The sequence below is a fragment of the Aphanomyces invadans genome (genome assembly GCF_000520115.1).
Source record: "Aphanomyces invadans strain NJM9701 unplaced genomic scaffold supercont1.5, whole genome shotgun sequence".
Lineage (NCBI taxonomy): Eukaryota > Oomycota > Saprolegniomycetes > Saprolegniales > Verrucalvaceae > Aphanomyces > Aphanomyces invadans.
The window spans coordinates 1,519,847-1,539,350 of NW_008580150.1; the positions used below are offsets into that span (position 1 = coordinate 1,519,847).

At 56.1% G+C, this 19,504-nt stretch overlaps 9 protein-coding genes across 12 annotated transcripts; 3 read left to right on the plus strand and 6 right to left on the minus strand.

The window, feature by feature from the left end:
- Positions 1-120: 120 nt before the first annotated feature.
- H310_03482 lies at positions 121-2,109 on the minus strand. 2 transcript variants are annotated; one of them, XM_008867353.1, is made up of 8 exons: positions 1,664-2,109; positions 1,536-1,612; positions 1,439-1,488; positions 1,111-1,391; positions 830-1,035; positions 561-734; positions 398-511; positions 121-337 (listed from the first exon to the last, which is right to left on the minus strand). In XM_008867353.1, exons 1-8 carry the CDS (start codon positions 2,062-2,064, stop codon positions 195-197), a joined length of 1,446 nt encoding a protein of 481 aa, XP_008865575.1. In that variant the 5' UTR covers positions 2,065-2,109; the 3' UTR covers positions 121-194. The 2 variants fall into 2 exon arrangements, with proteins under 2 accessions (XP_008865575.1, XP_008865576.1); XM_008867354.1 differs by having other exon boundaries at positions 121-511.
- Positions 2,110-2,585: 476 nt separating this feature from the next.
- H310_03483 lies at positions 2,586-4,387 on the minus strand. 2 transcript variants are annotated; one of them, XM_008867356.1, is made up of 4 exons: positions 3,632-4,387; positions 3,284-3,582; positions 2,894-3,228; positions 2,586-2,842 (listed from the first exon to the last, which is right to left on the minus strand). In XM_008867356.1, exons 1-4 carry the CDS (start codon positions 4,375-4,377, stop codon positions 2,672-2,674), a joined length of 1,551 nt encoding a protein of 516 aa, XP_008865578.1. In that variant the 5' UTR covers positions 4,378-4,387; the 3' UTR covers positions 2,586-2,671. The 2 variants fall into 2 exon arrangements, with proteins under 2 accessions (XP_008865578.1, XP_008865577.1); XM_008867355.1 differs by having other exon boundaries at positions 2,586-3,228.
- Positions 4,388-4,550: 163 nt separating this feature from the next.
- Positions 4,551-6,397, minus strand: H310_03484. 2 transcript variants are annotated; one of them, XM_008867358.1, is made up of 3 exons: positions 5,496-6,397; positions 5,417-5,440; positions 4,551-5,368 (listed from the first exon to the last, which is right to left on the minus strand). In XM_008867358.1, the coding sequence occupies exon 3, from the start codon at positions 5,131-5,133 to the stop codon at positions 4,603-4,605; it is 531 nt and encodes a 176-aa protein (XP_008865580.1). In that variant the 5' UTR covers positions 5,134-5,368; positions 5,417-5,440; positions 5,496-6,397; the 3' UTR covers positions 4,551-4,602. The 2 variants fall into 2 exon arrangements, with proteins under 2 accessions (XP_008865580.1, XP_008865579.1); XM_008867357.1 differs by having other exon boundaries at positions 5,417-6,363.
- On the plus strand, positions 4,607-6,397 carry H310_03485 (hypothetical protein). The gene has a single exon (XM_008867359.1). It carries the CDS (start codon positions 5,354-5,356, stop codon positions 5,798-5,800), a length of 447 nt encoding a protein of 148 aa, XP_008865581.1. The 5' UTR covers positions 4,607-5,353; the 3' UTR covers positions 5,801-6,397.
- On the plus strand, positions 6,395-8,866 carry H310_03486 (hypothetical protein). The gene has a single exon (XM_008867360.1). The coding sequence runs from the start codon at positions 6,934-6,936 to the stop codon at positions 8,698-8,700; it is 1,767 nt and encodes a 588-aa protein (XP_008865582.1). The 5' UTR covers positions 6,395-6,933; the 3' UTR covers positions 8,701-8,866.
- A 271-nt stretch (positions 8,867-9,137) lies between these two features.
- On the minus strand, positions 9,138-10,614 carry H310_03487 (hypothetical protein). The gene has a single exon (XM_008867361.1). The coding sequence runs from the start codon at positions 10,565-10,567 to the stop codon at positions 9,167-9,169; it is 1,401 nt and encodes a 466-aa protein (XP_008865583.1). The 5' UTR covers positions 10,568-10,614; the 3' UTR covers positions 9,138-9,166.
- Positions 10,615-11,433: 819 nt separating this feature from the next.
- Positions 11,434-12,541, minus strand: H310_03488 (hypothetical protein). The gene is made up of 2 exons (XM_008867362.1): positions 12,208-12,541; positions 11,434-12,160 (listed from the first exon to the last, which is right to left on the minus strand). The coding sequence occupies exons 1-2, from the start codon at positions 12,509-12,511 to the stop codon at positions 11,478-11,480; spliced, it is 987 nt and encodes a 328-aa protein (XP_008865584.1). The 5' UTR covers positions 12,512-12,541; the 3' UTR covers positions 11,434-11,477.
- A 2,055-nt stretch (positions 12,542-14,596) lies between these two features.
- Positions 14,597-17,836, plus strand: H310_03489 (alanine-tRNA ligase). Its single transcript, XM_008867363.1, has 8 exons — positions 14,597-14,763; positions 14,827-15,098; positions 15,155-15,304; positions 15,353-15,574; positions 15,691-16,852; positions 16,903-17,079; positions 17,127-17,564; positions 17,624-17,836. The coding sequence occupies exons 1-8, from the start codon at positions 14,614-14,616 to the stop codon at positions 17,744-17,746; spliced, it is 2,694 nt and encodes an 897-aa protein (XP_008865585.1). The 5' UTR covers positions 14,597-14,613; the 3' UTR covers positions 17,747-17,836.
- H310_03490 (hypothetical protein) lies at positions 17,599-18,932 on the minus strand. The gene has a single exon (XM_008867364.1). It carries the CDS (start codon positions 18,873-18,875, stop codon positions 17,784-17,786), a length of 1,092 nt encoding a protein of 363 aa, XP_008865586.1. The 5' UTR covers positions 18,876-18,932; the 3' UTR covers positions 17,599-17,783.
- Between the last annotated feature and the right edge of the window lie 572 nt (positions 18,933-19,504).

Consider the following 19,504-nt stretch of genomic DNA (forward strand, 5'->3'; position numbering starts at 1 on the left):
CCAGCCGAGGCCGCCGCACCCCCAGCCGCGGAGGCCGCCCCACAGACGCCACTCCTACTGAGTGGTGTCAGTCTTACCTGACGTTATGTCGTATCAGTATATCCAACCATTGTCATCTATTCCAAGGGGTATGAAGACGTCCAGGTTACATTGGAGTCAAGACTGTGTTATGGTCAGGTTGTGACGTTTCCGATCTAGCTCAACGACTTGTCATCCAACTTAGTGTACCCGTCGCGAGCTGATGCGCGAGCTCCTGCAAAGTAACCCAGCGCCGTGCCAGCCAAGATTCCGCCCACCACATACGCATACGTCCACACCGATGCGGTTGAATCAGACGCTACAGCACCCGAGCAGACAGACCGTCAGCCATGGATGTTGACACATGAAGCGATCCTACCAGATGGCTCCGAGGCCGGACGCAGCGCTGGTTGTGGTTGCGATGGCGCAAGACAAATAGACTCGTCGATCGAAAACGAAGTCAAGTCAAGCAACGACTCGAATGGGCACACGGCTACGACAAAATCCCATGACGAGGTTGCTCCACGTTGAATCAAACGAACCTGTGGTACAGCCACGAAGAGCTAGCGGCTTGCCTTTGTACAGCACACGGACGTAATGAGACGTCGAGTTCGCGTACAACTCAAAAATCAGGTGGCTTGCATAAGGCACCCATTCAGTGAGCCACGCACTGCCGCCCAACGCAGCCAAGAGCGGCATGATTGTTGTGTCGTGGGCTATTGCATGTCCAAACGTCAGAGGACTGTGTGGGTTTGTCTTGGGAGTGTGGGGCAGGGTGCAGGTCCCAAATCACGTGGGTTCAAATCCATACCTGCCGACAAGACAAAGCGCGGACCTTGATCGCGCGACGCAGCAATCGCGCGATCGCGAATGCGCTTCGTGTATGCCGCCATTCCAGCTTGAGCATATGCACTTTGGTTGTACAAGTACTGCTGAATTTGCACCGATTCTTCGCGGGTTGTCATGCGACGAAACAAGTCGTCGTCGATCCCGGTCGGAAGGGCGCGGTCCGTGCACCTAAGTGCACACGTAAGTTTCTGGACATGGGGCTGGCACAGGTGCAGCCACGTCAAGTGGAAGCAAACCACGTACTTGGACGTCATTAAGCAGTCGTAGAGTGTTGCGTGATCGTAGTTGGACAAGACGCGCTTCGTATCGCGTTCCAACTGCGTGTTGGCGGCACTGTTGACCCAGTTCACGTACTCGGAGGACGAGCGCCATGCCGCGTCGATCCATTTCAATTTGGGGCACATGGCAGGATTCGGCGTGATGGTGCTGCGAGCGTAGTCGTTCGTGTGCCATGGCACAGGCTTGGACGACCGGTCAAACGTTGTTGAAGCGTTTGAGGGTTGGAGCATCGTGTCGACTATGATCTAAACCAGGATGAGAGCGATTCCACGTGCTGGCACTAGGATGGTACCATGCCCGAGTTGATCGTGCGGGGGATGTCGCTGCTTTCAAAGTAGAAATCTACACAGGTGCGCGGTGAGGACAAGGGCGTGCGATGCGCCACGCACCAGAGGTGTTCGTCAAATCCAGGCCGTCGGTGGTGTGAAACAGCCCAGTTGGACCAACATAAGCCTCACGGAGATGTCTGCGGACAGGACAATGAATAGTCAAGACACGATGACGCTGACTCACGTACTGGCCATTGAAAACTTGTTGCGAATGTCCTTCGTCAATCATCTGGCCCAAGTTGCACGTGCCACGAAAGACATTGTCCCCGCGAGTGTACACTTTTTCAAACTCGCGGGACGCCGCCCACGTCTTGTTGAGCGCAACGATTTCCGGGCGCTCGAGTTCATGAATGTTGCAGTTCCATTCTTCATCGTAGCCGTCCCAGCAAATGCGATCCGACCACGGCGTGCGAGCGCCATGACGCACGACGACCTGAACTTGAACGAGCTGGAGACTGCGAGCTACTGCTGCATCGAGGGGCTGAATTTTGGTAGCAGCCATGTCCTTGGCGCAGTAGGCAGGGTACGAGGTGGCAGCCACAGCGCCGACCGACGCCGCAACGACGAGAAGCACCGGAGCGACGACCATGACGCACGCACTTCCACGACACTTGTGCAAGTCAGTGGCAGAACCCCTCCAATTGGATGAATTGGCCCCGTCGAACCAGGTGATTGGCGAACCACTTGAAAGATTCGCCTGCCGAGCTGGGCTTCGTCGTCCCGGGAGGTGTTGCTGGCGCCTTCGTCGACGTTTGCTCGGCAAGGTCCGCCTCTTGATAACTCTATGTCTTGATGCAAGGCGGCATCGAAGGTGTGTGTGGTCTCTGGCGCGGTGGCTGGCCGATATCCACAGGTTTCCAGTGATTCCATGCCATTTGTTGAGAGGGGACGGCGCGAGGGGGTACTGAACTAGGCAGCAAGCACCACGTTTCGAGGTGATGCTTGCTCTGCTTGGCACGCCCCGCGAAAAATGGAGCTTGCACCGTCCGACATGGCGCTATGCTGTGTGTGTGTGTGTGTGCAGTGGCCTCGGTGCGTTCCATTGCGAGGCGCGTGCTCTCCCGTGAGGTTGCCAAACGTCGCGCCATCCATCGGATGTTTTGCAATTTTCCCGTCACACGAATCGGACTCTTCAGGAGTTTGTTAATTAAGGTAGTTGGTGGGGAGGCCACTTAGATATCTATTTGCGCTGGCGTCTACATTAAGGTGGTGGTGGTGGTGGAGGGCTGCGTCGCAGGCGTAGTTGCGGACGTGGGCTGGTGTCCTGGTGGCTGGGTGTTGATCTGCTTGAGCAGGCTGTCGAGACAAGTCACGTCGTATTCGTTGAGCAAAGATGTTTCAAAATCTTCGAGCTTTCGCATGACATTCTTCACAACGTCGCTGTCAGCCCACGTCGTCTCAAAGCCATGCATACATACCTCGGACTCAACTTCACCAAAGTTGAGCGAGTCGTCATGCAAGAGCAGATCGTCGTCCATGAGATCCGTGTGCATAATGCTGTGGTCCTGGGTCCCGTCAAAGCTGTGTGATTTCTCCAGGGAGAGCGGCGGCGGAGGCGACGCCGCGGCTGCCACCATTGGATGCGGGATGCTCACTGTTGACGACGACGACGACGACGTGAACGTCCCAAGCGGCGAGAAGATACTGAGAGCCCCGTTGCCCGTCGATGCGTTGTCCGCGATCATGTTGGTCTTGGCTTTCTTTGGCTTGATGGTCTTCTGGAGCTGCTGCATGCGTGGTGGGGACGTTTCCACTACCAATACAGTCGTTCATGAGCAACTACACATCGCATATGGCACCACACGTACGAATTTCAAAGAAATGATCTTGCATGTTGGACACAGCATTGGCGCTCGAGGCAGGTGCTGCAAACGAGTTGTGCTGGAGGTGGTTGACCGGCGTCCCTGGCGCAGGGAGAGCACTCATCGTTGGAACTTCGACAAACTTGCGCTTCTTCAATGCGCCTTTTGGAAGCTGGAGCTTGTCCGTCGACGTTGTCGGCAGCGACCCATCAGCGGCCTGCAGAAGCGGCGGATCATCCATGGCGAGAAAGCGAAGGGCGTCGCGGAATTCGTTGGAGCCCAGTCGACTTGTGCCTGCGACCAACCTATGACGTCGATGAACATTACGAAATGTACGAAGTGGAGCATTTGTACTCCTCCGTGAGAATTGTCGCGCCGCTCTTGTCCGTCGACAGCGTCGGAACCTGGGCGTGCTTGCCGCGGTAGATCTGAAAGAGGACCCACAGGATTTTCTTCATCTTTTCTTGCATGACCAGTTGCTTTTCCTTCGCACTCTCCAGTTGTTTCCACAGCTTGAGGTTGTCGCTGCGCACGATAGCGTTGTCGATTTCAACATCTCGCAACCGTTTCTCCATGAGATCGTTCTTCACCTTGAGGCTGCGCATTTCGTTTAAAATCTCATGGCTCAACTCATCGCGCTTCATTTCCATGGCGGCAGCAGACGGCACCATGGAAGAAGCTGGCGTTGTGTTCACCTTGCGTTTGATAAGACGAAGCATCTCGGGCTTGTCGCGAAGAAACATCTTGTGGCGGAATTCGCGCTTGTTCGAGTCCAGCACGCTCTTGTGGAAACCGTACATGTTGAGTTGACGCACGAACGACGGCAAGTTGCGGTGCTTAAAGAAGCGTGGCAGCACCTGCTTGACAAACACGTCGGGATCGTGGATGATGATCGTGTCGCCGGTTGCGTTCCAGCCGCAGATGGAGGCGAAGCTGGGAGTGGAGAAGATCTCATAGGTCTTACTCAGAAATGCGGGAAGGACGGCATCCTTGTCTTCTTTCTCGATCAAGCTCGCGGCGGCGGCGGCGGCGGCGGCGGCATCTTCCTTGGGCGCTGGCAGGTCCATCGCAACCAGTTCTTTCCGGTCGCTCCGTTGCATAACCCAAAAACAGACAGAATGACTTGCGTCTTGGATTCTTGAAAAAAAATATGCCCAATTTTTTTACTATTCGCGACCGTCTCTCCCAATTTGTTAGAATTTACAAGCTTACGCCACCAGCCGGTGCAAATGCGTGTTTAAAATACTCTCGAGTCAGGAATAGAATTTATCGAAAATTCTGTGTTCGAAATTGAATGACAAAGCCAATATTGATTGGCTAAAAGTTTAATCGAATAGCCAATCCACGTCGACTACGGCCAGATTCCCCAAACGTTTGCGATTGCAGGAACAGCAGCGCCGTGTTGACGGGATCACTGACGCCAGGCCGCAAGAGGCCGCACACCAACGCGGACGGCGCCGCCGCAGACGCATGGATCGTTGCGCATTCATGCGGCACACTGCTTTGTCATGAAGACGTCGTAGGATACCACTGATGCAGCCGCACTTGCCAAGGTGGAGGTTTGTGTTCGTTTCAAAACGTAACGAAGAGTCCCTATGATGGAATCCGAACCCTTGACCACGACTCGCCGTGCAATGGACAGCCAAACCCAAGGACGTCCCTGTTCCATCGAACCATTTGGGGATCCAAGCGCGTTGGCCGTGTTGCGCGAAGGATATGCCGCGCGTGGCCAACCACCCCTCCAGAACAGCTACGATTTGATTGATCTCGTCAACAATGGTTCCGTCCACGAACAGGTTTACGCTTCTTCGCAAAGTTGCGTCGCCTGTGGCGTTCGTCGTGCAGCCAATGGTCATGATACTCCGTCGACAAGATAGATTGCATGTCGACTTGGGGTCAACGCGCTGTCGGAGAAGTTGCTGCGTCTGGTGGTGTCGTCGTTTCGTTCCAAGTACTTTTGGCTCTGCCAGTCGTTGCGGTCAATTTGATCCGATCACACCGTCGTTCAACGCAACGATCTAGCGCTGATTCGGCACCGGCTGAGACGCGAACAAGAGCACAAAACCATTCAGCGGCATGCGGTGCTGTCGGCTACAAGAACCTCGTGATCTGCAGGACGAAGCACGTTTTGGACGCTACCTTTCGACAAGCACCCTAGACAAACTGGGGTTGCATGAGCGCCTCCCAGGCCACAAGCATGCTGCCTCCAGCTGCGCACCATTCGTAGCCGGCGTTTTTCCGTGGGAAATGGATGTACGTCGCCGCCCATCGCTCTGGCCGAGTACCAATGCTGCTTTTGCACAAGTTGAGCAGCGAGTGCTTGGATCGGCCATTGTGTCGGACGTGTGGTTGTCGAATCTCTCAGCAAGTTCGTTGTGTACAGGACCTCCCAGGTTTCGTCGGCCCATGTGGAGAGGTATGGTGGTGGGCTTCCCGTGGCGGTGGACGTGGTCAAGGATGTATCGACCACTATGTCATGCCAAGCAAGATCCATGGCGGCCGGCAGTGACTCGTGCATGTTGATCATGCGAGCCCACTTGCTATCGTTCGTGTTGACTCTGCGCAGCGGCGCTTTACCGGCGCAGGAGGAAGTTTGGGACGTTGGCCTACTCGGCGATGGAAATCCACGGCAAACTGGCACAAACCCTAGCAGTTTTGGAAGGGATATGCATCGCGCCACGTCCCCTGAGCTAGGAGCGCGTGTGAAATGTTCTGCTCCATTTGTGAACACCAGCTCGTTGCATGGAGGCAGAGGGCACTAGCCGCGATCTGGTCGGCAATTCCAGCGCCACACGCATGCATCGAAACCACGCGATGTTGTGTCTGAGGTGGAGTTCTTCATGTCGATCGAGCCTTCTTTCAGAGCGAACGCAACGTCTTTTCACGACGGGTCTCTTGGCGTCCGTCGAGAACGCAGCTCCGCCAGGTTGGCCCCATCGCCACACACAGCGCCGAGGTCGCGAACGTACTCGCTGTTCTTTCGGTCGCGCAGCAGTCGCTTCTGCCATCGCGTGGCTGCAAGGGTTCGTCCTGTTCGGGTTGGCGCCTTCCATGCACTGACCACGATCGCGATGCCATCTCGTCTCTATCGAACAAGCGAACAGGAAAATTCTCAAGCGCGGGAGGGGAATTTTTTGGATGATTTCCACGTGTTTGAACTTTGGAAACACCTAAAGTTCATTTCACACCTGACCGCTCAACCGGGCCGACCCCCCAGTGGCAACAGCATTATCGCCCTTCCCACGGTGGCGGTGTACACCCATCCTTTCGGCCATGGACATCACGTGCACGAGGGTGGAATTATGCATGAGCAACGGAACGTATATCGTTCATAGCGAGTGGGGGGAGGGGTCGGTCCCAGCTTTACAGGCAATTCCATCGAGCCAATCCAGCGTGTGTGGGCCAACCTCGACGCTACAATAGCCGTGAATCCAGCCAAGTGCGGGCCATGCTTACGATCCCTTTCACCTACGACAACGGGGTGGCGCTGTCAAGCACAAGCGCGCATCCACGGCCAGACGACGCTCGCCATCGACCTCGATGATTAGCGCCTTTGTGTGGGCACTAAACAAAAACCTCTTGAAACAAATACTGCACTTCGGGATCCACATCACATATTACCTTTCAAGGGTTTGAAGTACTCAAACGTGAAGAGCATGGTGTCGTCCCATTTCCCAACTCACGCGGTCTTTCACGTCCTCATGTTGCGTCGCGCGGCGTCTCGGTTGGTAGCTCATGGGCAGCGCCGTGCTTTGAAAAGCACGTTGGCCAGTACTGTGTCGGCCACCCAACCGCGCCCGTCGTCGGGTGGCGTCTGGCGTGCGCTGGGCAAAGGTGCGCTTGCTGTCGCTGGCGCCACGGCAGGTGCCATCTACTACCGCATGCAAAAGGACGAAGGGTTTTCCCGGTCTGCATACTTTTATGCCAAGGTCCTGCCTGCGTACGTCGATTACCGCATGACGCAAATCTACGTCGAAGACATCCTGAAGCTGCCCGACGCGGAACAAGACGTGTACTACGAACGGCTGCACAACCGGTACTCGGACGAGATCTTCGACGTGATCTTGAACCTGAAGGGGTTCTACATCAAAATTGCCCAGCTCTCGTCGACGCGGGACGATTTTGTGCCCAAGCAATACTTGGACCGCGCGAAGCAGCTTCAAAGCGACGCCCCATGCAAAACGATCGACGAAGTGAAGGCAATCATTGAGAATGCGTACGGCAAACGAATGGACGAAGTGTTTGCATCGTTCGACCCGACACCGCTCGGTGCAGCGTCCATCGGACAGGTGCACAAGGCGGTGCTCTTGGACGGGACGACCGTCGTGGTCAAAGTCCAGTACCCCGACGCCGAGAAAAACTTCCGCAACGACATTGGAACGATCAAATCGTTCTGTGCGTTGGCGCAGCCTGCCCATTTGCCCATGATGAACGAAATCGAGAAGCAGTTCATGAACGAGTTTGACTACACACGCGAAGCGGCCCACCTGGCCGAAGTCCGCGCCAACATCCAAGCGAGTCCGTACAATGCGTCGTTTGTTGTGCCGATGCCGTACCCCGAATTGTGCACGAAGGACGTGTTGGTCATGGAGTACTTGAAGGGTAAGAGCCTCCTCGATGGAATCAACCAGCACTTCGAGATCATCGCAAAGGAGCGCAACACGACAGTCGAAGCTCTTCGCGAAGCCCAGGACAAAGAAGACGCCGAGCGGGACGCTCTCGGCTTGGCTCGACGCACGGGCCCTTCTGAGGAAGACTTACGACGGTACCAAAAGCTTCTCCAAGTGCGCAACGCGTGGACCTCCGCCAAGCATAAATTGTACGATTACTCCATCGGCTTGGTTTACCCGCGCACTGCGGACGCCGCTGACCACAAGCCCGAAGGAACGTTGCTAAACTTGGCCGAGATTCTCCGCCTCGTTGTCGAAGTCCATGGCCACGAAATTCTCGTGAATGGATGCTTCAACGGGGATCCCCACCCCGGCAACATCATGCTTCTCGACGACGGGCGCATCGGGTTGATCGATTACGGGCAAGTAAAAAAGATCTCCAAGGAACAACGGCACCAGCTTGCCCGGTGTTTTGTCGCGTTGGCCGAAGGCACCAAGGAAGACGTTGTCGCGAGCGCCCTCGACATGGGCCTGCGCACCAAACACAACTATCCCGACGTGTTGGAAAAGTACATGCGCGTCGCGTTTGACCGGGACGACAAACAAGTCACGGAGGGCCTCAACATCCAGCTCTTCATTGAGGCACTGGAAGCCCGCGACCCGATTGTATCCCAGGCGGATGACTTTGTCATGGCATCGCGCGTGTCGCTCTTGCTTCGGGGCCTCAGCTACGCCTTGCGGTACCCAATGTCTCACGCCCAAATGTGGTTGCCATTAGCAAAGCAAGTGCTCGCGGCGGAAGCGGACACGTAAACGTGTTGAATAGAAGCAAGGTAGAGGGACTGGCAAGGATTGATCAAAATCGCAAGAGTTGGTGCACTCCGAGGGGAGATTGTTGTGGATGGGTGTCCCGATCTATTCCATTCGCGTGAAATTACACTAGGAACGAGATACGTGTGTAGTCAACAGCAACGATCCGAGACGACGTTTGTGCTTGCTTCAGGCACTACCGATGTGGTGTCATGGTGGAGTGGAAAGGTTTATGGGAAGTGGTGGAGTGCAGCGGAAGCGCCGTGCTTCATGGATGCAACAAGGTAACGGGGCGCTGCTTGTTGTCGCTTCGTCATGTATGCCCAACTCCGATCCTGCTAAGGTGCATGCCACCTGACCGGTTGTCCTTTCAGCGGAAATTGTCGCATAGATGCTAGCACTTCTCCGCACCATTCACTCCCCAAGCAACGAGCTGAAGATTTGACCGACAGGTGTTCGATGTTGTGTGCTATAGGACTCCCAGGGCACACGCTACTGCTGTCATGCACATGGCAACATTCCAAACCAAATGGCCGTCAGCTCCACGCTTGACAGACTCCGCAGTCGACGATTTCGTTGGCATTGGCGTCGGTGCGGCCATCAAAGTTTGCGCTGCCAGCAGATACCGAATGGTTCTCGTCGCAATGGGAATGCCAGCGGGCGAGTCGCCAAAGGCAGGATACGAGAGGTCGCAAGGTGGAAACGTGGCCGTGTACTCGACGGCCGCCGCGACACAAGCAGGCACAGCCGCCACAGTCGAGATTTCCGGGAGTGGAGGCAGCAGCACATCGTACCATTGTGTGGATGAAGGGTTGCTTTGAGTGCACACCACCGGTGCGGCCGCGGCCAATTTTTCTTGAAATTGGCGCTCTTGGATCTTGTCGCATACCGCAACTGGTGGGGACGACGGGGCTGGCGTGAAGGCTTTGGAATGGGCGAGCTGCAGTACTTGAAACCCGAACGTGATGTTGCAAGTGCACGTCCCAGTGTCGCTGGCCGCAGCGACCACATTGTTTAAATCGGCGGCGCACGACGGGATCGCTGCAATCACTTTAGTGGTGTAGATATACAGGTCGTACTGAGCCCTGTACAGGGCGTAGTTGGTGATCTTGGACGGTGAAAAGAATACATTGCCGGCCACGGCGGTGTTGCACTCGTCCGAAAACGGGGTGGCGTACAACGCGGCGAGTTTGGTATAGCACGATGAAAAGTCCTTGGTCAGGGCGGCGTTTGGGCTACAGAACGACGACAGATAGCTCTGGTACACGTGCTTCTTGCTCATGGGCACGGCGGCAGAGTAGTCCTTGGGGTAATCAACTCGACAGTCTGGCAGGGTGTTGACGGCGGTGCGCAGAGCGTCCACGCACTGAGAAGCGCGGCAGATGGCGCCAAACTGATTCAAAGGAACTTCCAGAAGCGCGTTGACAGTTCGGGCGTTCGGGACAACGTCCTCGCATGCCGATGGAAAGTCCAGCATCTTTGCATTGTCGCTCTTCGTACATCGCGGCAGCATGGGGGCTGGTGACAGCGTTTGGCACAATTGCACTACTCCAGCCATGGCCGATGCTGCCGCTTGGGCCTCCTCACAGTTGACTGCTCTCAAGGCAGCAGCCGACGCCTCGAAGTCTTGTCGGCATGCACTGATCGTGCATGGGAGCGGAAAGTAGGATCGATGGTACGATGTGATGAACAAACTCGTTTCATTTGAAGGTTTCCACCAGTCGCCTCCCCGCGCACAAGCTGGGGATATCTTCTTGTTCATGGCAGTCGAGTAGGCCGTAGACAGTGCTTGATCGTTGGAGCACGATGCACTGGTCGCAGGGCTCAAGAGCTCAAGAAGAATCAGTGCTGCGACCTCGGCGGCGCGCATGGATACGACTTCACTTGGACGGAAGGCCCCAACTTGAAAATGACGCTTCTCGTGATGATCGGATGATTGTGTGAAGGGCTGTTTCAGGCAAATATGGAGCGCCATGACAGGTGGCCAACGTATCTTTTTGGTACGCGCCATGACAGCATGCTAAGGAGTTTTGTGGAAATCGACCCCGGCGATCGTGGACGTGTCGAGGGGGGCGACGAAGGTCCAAGGCGCATCCTCCTTGGGAACAGTCTGGCTGCGCAAAGCGCGTAAACGATTGTGTCAACGTCAAAGGACAGCATCTCCTGTCATGGCGGCAGATATCACTGCGACATGCTAAATCGGATGCTCCTGAAAGTATTTTGGGAGTCCGCAGCCTGTTGAACGACACGATGGACGCCGCCGTTTTCAAAATTGCCCACCGAAAGGATGGCCTCTCTTCACTACGAACATGATCTCTTGTCGACATTGTCAAGGGTGACGTTTCGGCCATGACGGCTTGGACGAATGTCGCCGATGACGACAATAAAACCCACTGAACACATACATGCCTGGATGCTCGTTGGAATGAAGAATGCGCGATGGACCCCGTATTTGACTGGTGGCTCTTCCCCCATGGCCGATGCTTGTAATCCAAATCATACCCAATGTGTTCGCAAAGGGTTAGTCGCCAATACAGCAAACGAATAGATCGCTTCCGCTCTACTTCACATGGTTCATGATGCCTTCAGCAAACCTGCGCAACACATATCGAATGTTTGATGGTGCCCGGACACCCTGTGCCCCCAAGAACGGCGCCAACACCTCTCGTTTGTCCGGGAGAGAAGGGCTATCATCGACCATGGTGATGACATATGCCGACGGAGAACAACGCTGTAGCAACAATATGCACATCCCTTGTTTGGATTTACACCATTCTTGCCTATCCAACGACGGACAGTCGAGGCGAAGGGGTGTCAGCCAAGACTCCATGACGGCAGCCCACACGAACGGACAAAACCGCATCCCTCGGACGATCGGAGCACTGAGTGTCGTCGATCCACAAGTTCAAGTCACGGGCGACGTCGGTCGCTTTCGATTTCGGCAGGTTGTGCTTGCCATTCGGGTATCGCACGACTTTTGCATGCAGCGTGTCGCACAGATCGGACCAAACTCCATTCGTCAAGAACGGATCGTCTTCGGCAGACACACAAAGGGTGGGCACGTTGGCCGTGGCAATTGCTTTCGCTTCGTCTCGTAGAACGGCATACAGTGTCGTGACCGCACGCAACGCGCCATACGTGTACTCTTGAGGCGGATGCGTATCTGCAAACCCCAGCAAGTGAAAGATTTGCATGACCACGTTCGGGTATTTCTTTATCAAAGCGACTGGAATCAAGTCGAGACCGCGCATGAGCAAGTACGGCTCCAGGGCGGCGGACGCCAAGAGTGCTAAGCCTTGCACTTGTCGACCTTCTTTGAGAAAGTCATGTGTTAATCGCAAGGCAGAATGGCCACCCAACGAATGGCCCACAAACACGACCGACTGCGTCGCGGTATTGTCCAGTACAATCTTCACAGCTTCAGCTAGCGCTTGATGGACAGCGTCCGCTGTGTATGTAGATCCTGCACAAGGTTCGTTCATGAACAAGCCGCATCGAACTCCGACGCACCTGCAGCTTCCACGTCTGAGCCAGCGGTGCCAGGCAAGTCAAACGCCACAATGGGGTACTTGTCAACCAGGTGAGGCCACATGTGCTTGAAGCAGTGGTGCGATGACGCAAGCCCATGGAACAGAACCAATGTTGGCGCCGACGATGGCATGTCTGGTTGCGACTGAAAGAACTGTACCGCGTGGCCGTTGGCTAGATGGACAGTCGACATCGATGAGTTCCATCGTCCAATAGCCTTCAGCAAGCTCCATGCATCGCGGCCACCGAGGTATGTCGCCCTAACACGGCGGCACGTGGCGAGCATGTCAGCAATGGCAGATCCAGATGGTCGTGGGAATGAACCTTCATATTATAATAGTATGGACTTTTGAAGTCAGGCAGTTCCAGTCTGTAACGGAATCGGTTACGACATCCCGATCCACGGCAATGCCTCCGACGGGAAGGAGCTCTGGTGGCGCATCCACGACAGCTCTACCAGCAGCCAAGTTGAAAGCAGTTGTACCACGACCGATTGATTGAGAAACCAAACAGCTCACGACGATCGATACCTGGAATGGGAATGCCCACCATCAAACCCATCCCATGTTCCATATCCCAACACGACTCTTTCTCTTGTCAGGAAAATTTCAGCACATACGGTGATGGTGCCGCCACTCCGATAAACGACACAGCCGTGATAAGGGCGGAAAAGTGGTGACTGCTCTCGGTCTGATGTCTTTGTCCTGTCGGTGAATCTACTCGCGTACTACCTCTTGAGGCTCTTGGCTGTGATGGGGAACAATTTTGCGTTGAGCGGGTTCATTCCGACCAATCGTTTGTGATGGGCGCGTTCAACTGGAATTGCCCGACCAACGCGAGCGCTGGATGGCCCAAAGACCTTCCACGCTTGAAACTACCAGTAAAGTCACTCCGACGTATCTCCGCCTACAGGTCAACCCCATCTATCGCATAGTTTCTGGATTCATTACCACGTTGCGGGGCTTCGCAGTCCTGACACGTCGACACGCAGTACTGCTGGTTTGAATATAACCAGACAATGGATATGAATCACACTCCACTTCGTCGACGACATTGGCTACACCGAAGAACGCGCAGCAGATTCCCGGGAGACGCTGATGAATTGGGACGCTTGAATGCCTTTCGAGGTCGTGAATGCAACAAGTTCACTGGTATGTGCTCCGACTGCATCGAGCGATGTCGTTGAAAAGTCAAATTCAAATTCGCGCGAGGAATCGACCAGTCTCGGTGCCTCGGCAAACTAACCAAGGTGGCATGCCCGAGCTCAATCGAGGCGGGGCCCATGTCGGTCGGGCGTTCCTGTTTGTTCGAAGGAAGGCGGCCAACTGTTTGCTCCTCCATCAGGTCACTGTGTTGTTGCACTTTGAGTCTTTGGGGGTGGCGGAGGCGAATGAATCCTCGCAGAGAGATCCATTGGCCTGGTCAAGACGCTTCTCGAGAACTCCTGGCTCTTCATCCAATTTGACGACTTCCTTGTGCTCTCACGCAGCACTGCACGGCCGCTTACGTCGTCGTCAAGTGTTCACACCTGGTATGGGCACTCTCGACCACACTGTCACTTACAATTCCCGCTTCGCACAGGTGACGCTCGATCGGCGGCGCCACGGCGACAGGGTCGACTTGCGAGTCATTTGTGGTGCTAACCTCCTCCCACCCATATTGACTCTCCCGCGAAGTCAGTCGCACCTTGTAGGCACGATCGCAATCGTTCGACAGGCTCCAAACGCTCGTTGTGATATGAATTGGGTCCATTGTTTGTGTGCTGCACTTATGAGCTCTCAAGCACTCGAAAGGTCCACTACTCGTTCAACAAATGCCTCTGCGTTTTTGTTTGTGTTCACATGCAGAAGGATAGGTCGACCATGAGTTGCATTGAACGCATCGAGTGTGATGCCTTTTACAGTTGGTGTGCTGGTCGATCGCATGGACCAAGCATTCGCCACTCTCAACGGCATCTTGTCGATGCGATGCCATGGTGAATTGTTTGACCTCCACGTGTGGCGTGATGTCATTATCGACGGGTTGACGAACACGAGAAAACCATTCGATGGCTAAAGCTGCGCGCATTTGCTCTGATTGCCCTGACAGAGAGTGTAGCTGACAGCTCCCGAAGGAATCGTTGGGGTGATAATTTCATGAGTACGATAAGGCAAGCACACCTCGTGAATGGTACCCATACGACCACGAGCCTGACCCATCGCCTCACGCAGTTGCATCCTCACGAGTTGAAGGCATAGCTTATGCGACGCAGTGCCAAGTCTGTCCTCGTCTGCCCATCGCGGTGGTCGCACCGTTCAAACTTGAGATGGCAACATTGCACCCTTGAGTTATCCGGATAGATATCCGGTGGGCCCTTGCTTCAAAAAGCGCACTGGAACCATCGACAGGATGCAACATCGGGCGGCGGCGTCCATCCGAAAATCGTTCCTGCGGTACTTCGAGCAGCACGGCCACACTTTGGTTCCGAGCAGCTCGCTCGTACCCACGTCCGATCCGACGCTTTTGTTTACGAATGCAGGTATGGTTCAATTCAAACAGGTGCGTGGCATCACCTTCTCGCGTCCACACAATCGATCGTCAACACTTGCCCTTGATGCACAGGTGTTTCTGGGCCATGAAACCCGCGACTACACTCGTGCAACATCCTCGCAGCGATGTGTTCGCGCTGGCGGCAAGCACAACGACCTGGACCAAGTGGGATTGACCGCCCGGCATCACACGTCGTTCGACATGCTGGGTAACTTTTCGTTTGGCGACTACTTTAAAGAAGAAGCGATTTTCCACGCGTGGACGGTGTTGACCAAGGAATTCGAGCTCCCCATCGATAGGCTGCATGTGACCGTGCTGGACAATGACGATGAAGCCATGCTGTGGTACAGAACTGAATCGTTCATGGAGCCCTCTGACAAGAGCTTGCGACTGCTGCCAGGTGGCGCAAGATAGCTCAGCTGCCCGACAGCAAAATCCAACGTCTCGGACCGGACGACAACTTTTGGGCCATGGGAGACACGGGGCCGTGTGGACCTTGCTCTGAGATTTTCTTCGACCAAGGCGACGCGTTTTCAAATTACGACGATCGGTTCGCACCCACCGCTCCGCTTGCTTCCCTTGACGTGGCGTGGTGTAGATACTTGGAGCTATGGAACCTCGTGTTCATGCAGCACAATCGTCTGGCGGACGGAACGCTGCTGCCACTACCGACGCCTTGCGTGGACACTGGCATGGGCTTGGAGCGCATGGCCTCCGTCATGCAAGGCGTCGTCTCCAACTACCACACAGACGTGTTTACCCCGCACTTGGACGCGGTGGCTAGTGCGTTGGATGCTCAGTCGTCTTCGGCGTCCACAAGGTACAAAAATCTCGCGGGGTGTCGCTGCTGCGTCACGCGATGGCATCGCGTATGCTGCGACGCCATGGTCGACTGTCGTCGTTCCTGTAGCTTCTTACAACGTGGAGCACTTGTAGGTCATTTCAAGACGCAGTCGCTGACGAATTGCGTTCGAATCGGTTTGGAACCACCGCGGACATTCAAATCGTTCGTGTCGTGGCTGACCACTTGCGAACGGCGTATGCGCTGATGGCGGACGGTGTGTTTCCGTCCAACGTTGGCCGCGGATATGTCCTTCGGCGTATCCTGCGCCGGGCCATGCGGTTCGGACAGCAAGCGGGGGTGCACGATCCATTCCTGTCCCGCATTCCCATGGGAGCCGACCCGGCCGTGCTCGTCCAGCTGCAAGCAGTTGTCGAGAACGAGGAGAAGGCGTTCTTCGCCATGCTCGCTCACGGCACGAAGGCCGTCGACAAGCTCCTCCACACCTCCAACCGCAAACACTTGACCGGTCAAGAGGCGTTCTTTCTGTATGACACGTACGGGTTGTCCATCGACATGACCGAAGCCATTGTTGCCGCCGCCGGCGCGACTGTGGACAGCGCTGCATTCGAAGTAGTCCGTGGCCAGCATCAAGCAGGTGCTTCCGGCGGCGGCGCTGTCCTGGGATCGTCGTCGTCCATGGCCACTGTCGACGACCACCACGAGCCACACAATCCGCACTTGCTGGTCCCGACGCCGTTTGTAGGCTACGATACGACAGCGGTCAAAGCGGCCACCGTTCTCCAAGCAACGAAAGCGACAAAGGCCAAAAACGTCGTGGCACTGGCGATATCGCCGTGTCCGTTCTACGCTGAAGGTGGGGGGCAAGTCGGGGACCGCGGGTGGGTGTCCGTCGCGGGGTTTGACGACCCGTGGGTCGTTGCCGACTCCATTCGTGCGGGGCCGGAAACGATCCACGTCCGTGTTCAAGTTCCATCGTCGTTGTCGGTCGATGGCGCGATCGCCCACCTCGCGGCCAACCCAGTGGTCCATGCCAACGTGGACGAAAGCTTCCGACAACGCGTCGCTGCCCACCACTCTGCGACGCATGTGCTACAAGCGGCACTGCGGGAAATCCTTGGCCCTCATGTGACCCAGTGCGGATCGTACGTCGGTCCGGACCGCCTTCGGTTTGACTTCGCTCACTTTGGTGCCCTCACGGACGACGAGCTGCGCGCGGTGGAAGCTCGTGTCAATGAAGTCGCGCTGGCAAATGCTGCCGTTCACGTGGAAGAGATGGAAAAGGCCGCTGCCCTGGTACCTCACGAGCGGCATGCCCAGGAAACTAATCATCAGGGCATCCCTAGGCGAGCGGCGCGATCGCGGCATTTGGAGAAAAGTACGGAGATCTCGTGCGGGTCGTCAAGGTCGGCTCCATGTCGAGTGAGTTTTGTGGGGGAACCCACGTGGCGTCCGCGTCGGCGCTGGTCCCGTTCGTAATCGTGAGCGAAGCCTCCGTCGCGGCGGGAACTCGACGTATCGAGGTGAGCTGGACATCATTTTGGAATCGAAACCTTTAGGTTGTGACTAGGCCGTAGCAGGTCTGGAAGGAGTAAAGCGGTTGCAGGAAAAGAATAAAGTCCTCGAAGACGTTGCTGCCCAACTCAACACGATTCCCGCGATGGTGACGCAGAAACTGGCGCGACAACAGACCCACCTTAAGGCGCTCGAAAGCTTCAACCAGTCGCTGACCGATCGATTTGTCTACAGCCCCATGGACTCGTCCAAGACGTTCACGGGGACGTGGGGTACCAGTGCCCCGTCCGAGTCGGTCGTGGTGCAGTTGCACCTGATCGACGACTTGCATCCACCCAAGGCCGACGCGAACAAGGCGCGAGTCAATTTGTACATGACGGCATTGCGGCGCCGAGCAGAGCACGTGGCAAAGTTAACTCCGTCGGCAGTGCATGTGTTCGTGATGGGTGAAAGCGTCATCTGCATGGGGAACGACCTCGTGAACGCAGGCGAGGTAGAGATCGTCGTCGCACTCGCATGACCAGCCATGCTGACGAATGTGTATCTGTGTAGTTGCTCAAACAGCTCATGCAAGGGTTGGGCCATGGAGGGGGCAGCAAGACATGCGGGCAAGGCAAGCTGCGTCCGACCGCATCCGCGGCGGATTTGATTGCCGCCCTTGCCTCGACAGAGTAGTGGTGGACGCGTGTTTCGAATCGATAGATTGTTTCCGTCACGGGGGGTTAGCGCATATGGTCTGCTCCTTGTAAAAGCTATCGTTGGAAACTGGCGATGACGGGGGCAGTGGCAAGTCGTCTAGTATTTGGCTCAGGGTGCTGCTGCTGCTGCTTCGCCTCTTGAAGGGTCGGTCCCTTGTGTTCTCGAGAGAGGGGGGGGTTATTGGCTGTGGCGCCTCGGACGGAACGTCGGCAAAGAGGGATGCCAAGCTTCCAATGTCGTGGTCGAGTTGTTGGGCGGTGGTTTCCGTCAAACGCGACGCTGGGAACCGTTGCTCGAGGAATGCGCGGATCGCTGGGGTCATGAGGACAGCTTGGGTCAGTTGGACAAAGACGAGAGGGTCGACGGGTGGCGGCGTCCGGGGAATCGTCAGCCCATCGTGCTGTTTTAGCCACGGATATTGCAACATCAGAATGGACTGGGTCAGTGCCCACCACTCGGAATACGCAGGGGACGAGGTCAAAGCCGCAGGCAACACTTGCGACGATTGGTGCATGGACGAGAGGTCGGCGTTCGGACGGTCCAAAATCGTTGGGTCCGCGCTCTCGTGCTCGATAGTCGAAGACAGCACTGCGTTGGAATCGACCGACACGGGAGACGACGGCGACGACGCTCCAGAAGACGGCAAGTACAGCGCTGGTCCAAGGTCGTCATCGGATGGTGAGGTGCACTTGTGCTTGTGGCAAAATCCCCCGGCCCTGGCGTGGTGGGGGCATCCGGTGTATTGGCAGAGGCGACCGCCTCCGTGGTGGACGCACAGTCGCTTGGCGTGCGCCTGGCGGTCGCACCCGTCGATGCGGCAGAATCGCTTGATGATCTCGCCGCCATGGGCTGGACACAGATCTCCGCCTTGTGCCGTAGCCTGGCATCCCCCGGGGAACTGGCACTGTTTCTTTCCACCATGGCGAACGCACAACTGACGAGCGTACACGACATTGGCGCACCCTGCGATCCGACATTGCTTGCGGGTGCGATGGCCCGCGCACCGGTCCGAGTCGGGCGGCGCCCTTCGATCGCACCCCTTGAATGCGCATACTTTGGAAGGTCCAAATGCTGGCAAGACTCTGGTAGTTGCTGACGGCGTCATGCTACCGCGTCGTCGTCGAGAGGGCGACAATTGTGAAATGGCCAACGACAACTCTGCGTGTGCAAGCAACAAATTGCACCGTCGGTGTACGTTCAAGCGCGATTCTGCCCACGTTCGGTGGGACATGTCTACCTCTAGATAACAACCCAACAACAATTTTCGCGTGCCGATAAACCAGCCGACACACAATGCACCAACCATCGACGCTTCGCCACGTGCATGCGACGCCACCGCGCCGGCCATGGCTTGTAGACGGCACGATGTACCATCAAACTGGAAGGCTCGAATGTGGAGTCGCTTTGTTATATTGTCCGCGTGTGGACGGACTCCATCGTACGACGATGGCGGCCTGTCGTGTTTGTGGGGTAGTTTATGCACGCGCGTAGTTCTGCGCCAAGCACGGCGAGCACGATCGAGGCCGCGTTATGGAGCTACAACGTCCTGGCCAGCTATGCCAGTCAGTCTCCCGTGGCGTGGGCGATGCACGCGGCGAGTCTCTTGCCAGTGCCATGCCGACCGTGCATGCCGTCGTTGTGCTGTATGTGGATGGGTTCGGGTTTGTCCCGATGAGGATGAGAGTGTAGGCGGTTTATCCCACACGAATTCGGGTCGTTTCCTGCAGGAGTGTA

Bases quoted from the DNA above. Each gene is read 5' to 3' on its own strand.
- H310_03482 (XM_008867353.1), bottom strand. From the start codon at position 2,064: ATGGTCGTCGCTCCGGTGCTTCTCGTCGTTGCGGCGTCGGTCGGCGCT. The intron at 1,613-1,663 runs GTACGTGAGTCA...TCCTGTCCGCAG, and splicing joins CAACAAGTTTTCAATGGCCA to ACATCTCCGTGAGGCTTATG. The intron at 338-397 runs GTAGGATCGCTT...CGGGTGCTGTAG, and splicing joins TCCGGCCTCGGAGCCATCTG to CGTCTGATTCAACCGCATCG.
- H310_03483 (XM_008867355.1), bottom strand. From the start codon at position 4,377: ATGCAACGGAGCGACCGGAAAGAACTGGTTGCGATGGACCTGCCAGCG. The intron at 3,583-3,631 runs GTACAAATGCTC...TCGACGTCATAG, and splicing joins GCGACAATTCTCACGGAGGA to GTTGGTCGCAGGCACAAGTC. The intron at 3,229-3,283 runs GTACGTGTGGTG...CTGTATTGGTAG, and splicing joins AGATCATTTCTTTGAAATTC to TGGAAACGTCCCCACCACGC.
- H310_03484 (XM_008867358.1), bottom strand. From the start codon at position 5,133: ATGACCATTGGCTGCACGACGAACGCCACAGGCGACGCAACTTTGCGA.
- H310_03485 (XM_008867359.1), top strand. From the start codon at position 5,354: ATGCGGTGCTGTCGGCTACAAGAACCTCGTGATCTGCAGGACGAAGCA.
- H310_03486 (XM_008867360.1), top strand. From the start codon at position 6,934: ATGGTGTCGTCCCATTTCCCAACTCACGCGGTCTTTCACGTCCTCATG.
- H310_03487 (XM_008867361.1), bottom strand. From the start codon at position 10,567: ATGCGCGCCGCCGAGGTCGCAGCACTGATTCTTCTTGAGCTCTTGAGC.
- H310_03488 (XM_008867362.1), bottom strand. From the start codon at position 12,511: ATGCTCGCCACGTGCCGCCGTGTTAGGGCGACATACCTCGGTGGCCGC. The intron at 12,161-12,207 runs GTGCGTCGGAGT...AACCTTGTGCAG, and splicing joins CTCAGACGTGGAAGCTGCAG to GATCTACATACACAGCGGAC.
- H310_03489 (XM_008867363.1), top strand. From the start codon at position 14,614: ATGCAACATCGGGCGGCGGCGTCCATCCGAAAATCGTTCCTGCGGTAC. The intron at 16,853-16,902 runs GTACCTCACGAG...GGGCATCCCTAG, and splicing joins TGGAAAAGGCCGCTGCCCTG to GCGAGCGGCGCGATCGCGGC. The intron at 17,080-17,126 runs GTGAGCTGGACA...GGTTGTGACTAG, and splicing joins CGGGAACTCGACGTATCGAG to GCCGTAGCAGGTCTGGAAGG.
- H310_03490 (XM_008867364.1), bottom strand. From the start codon at position 18,875: ATGACGCCGTCAGCAACTACCAGAGTCTTGCCAGCATTTGGACCTTCC.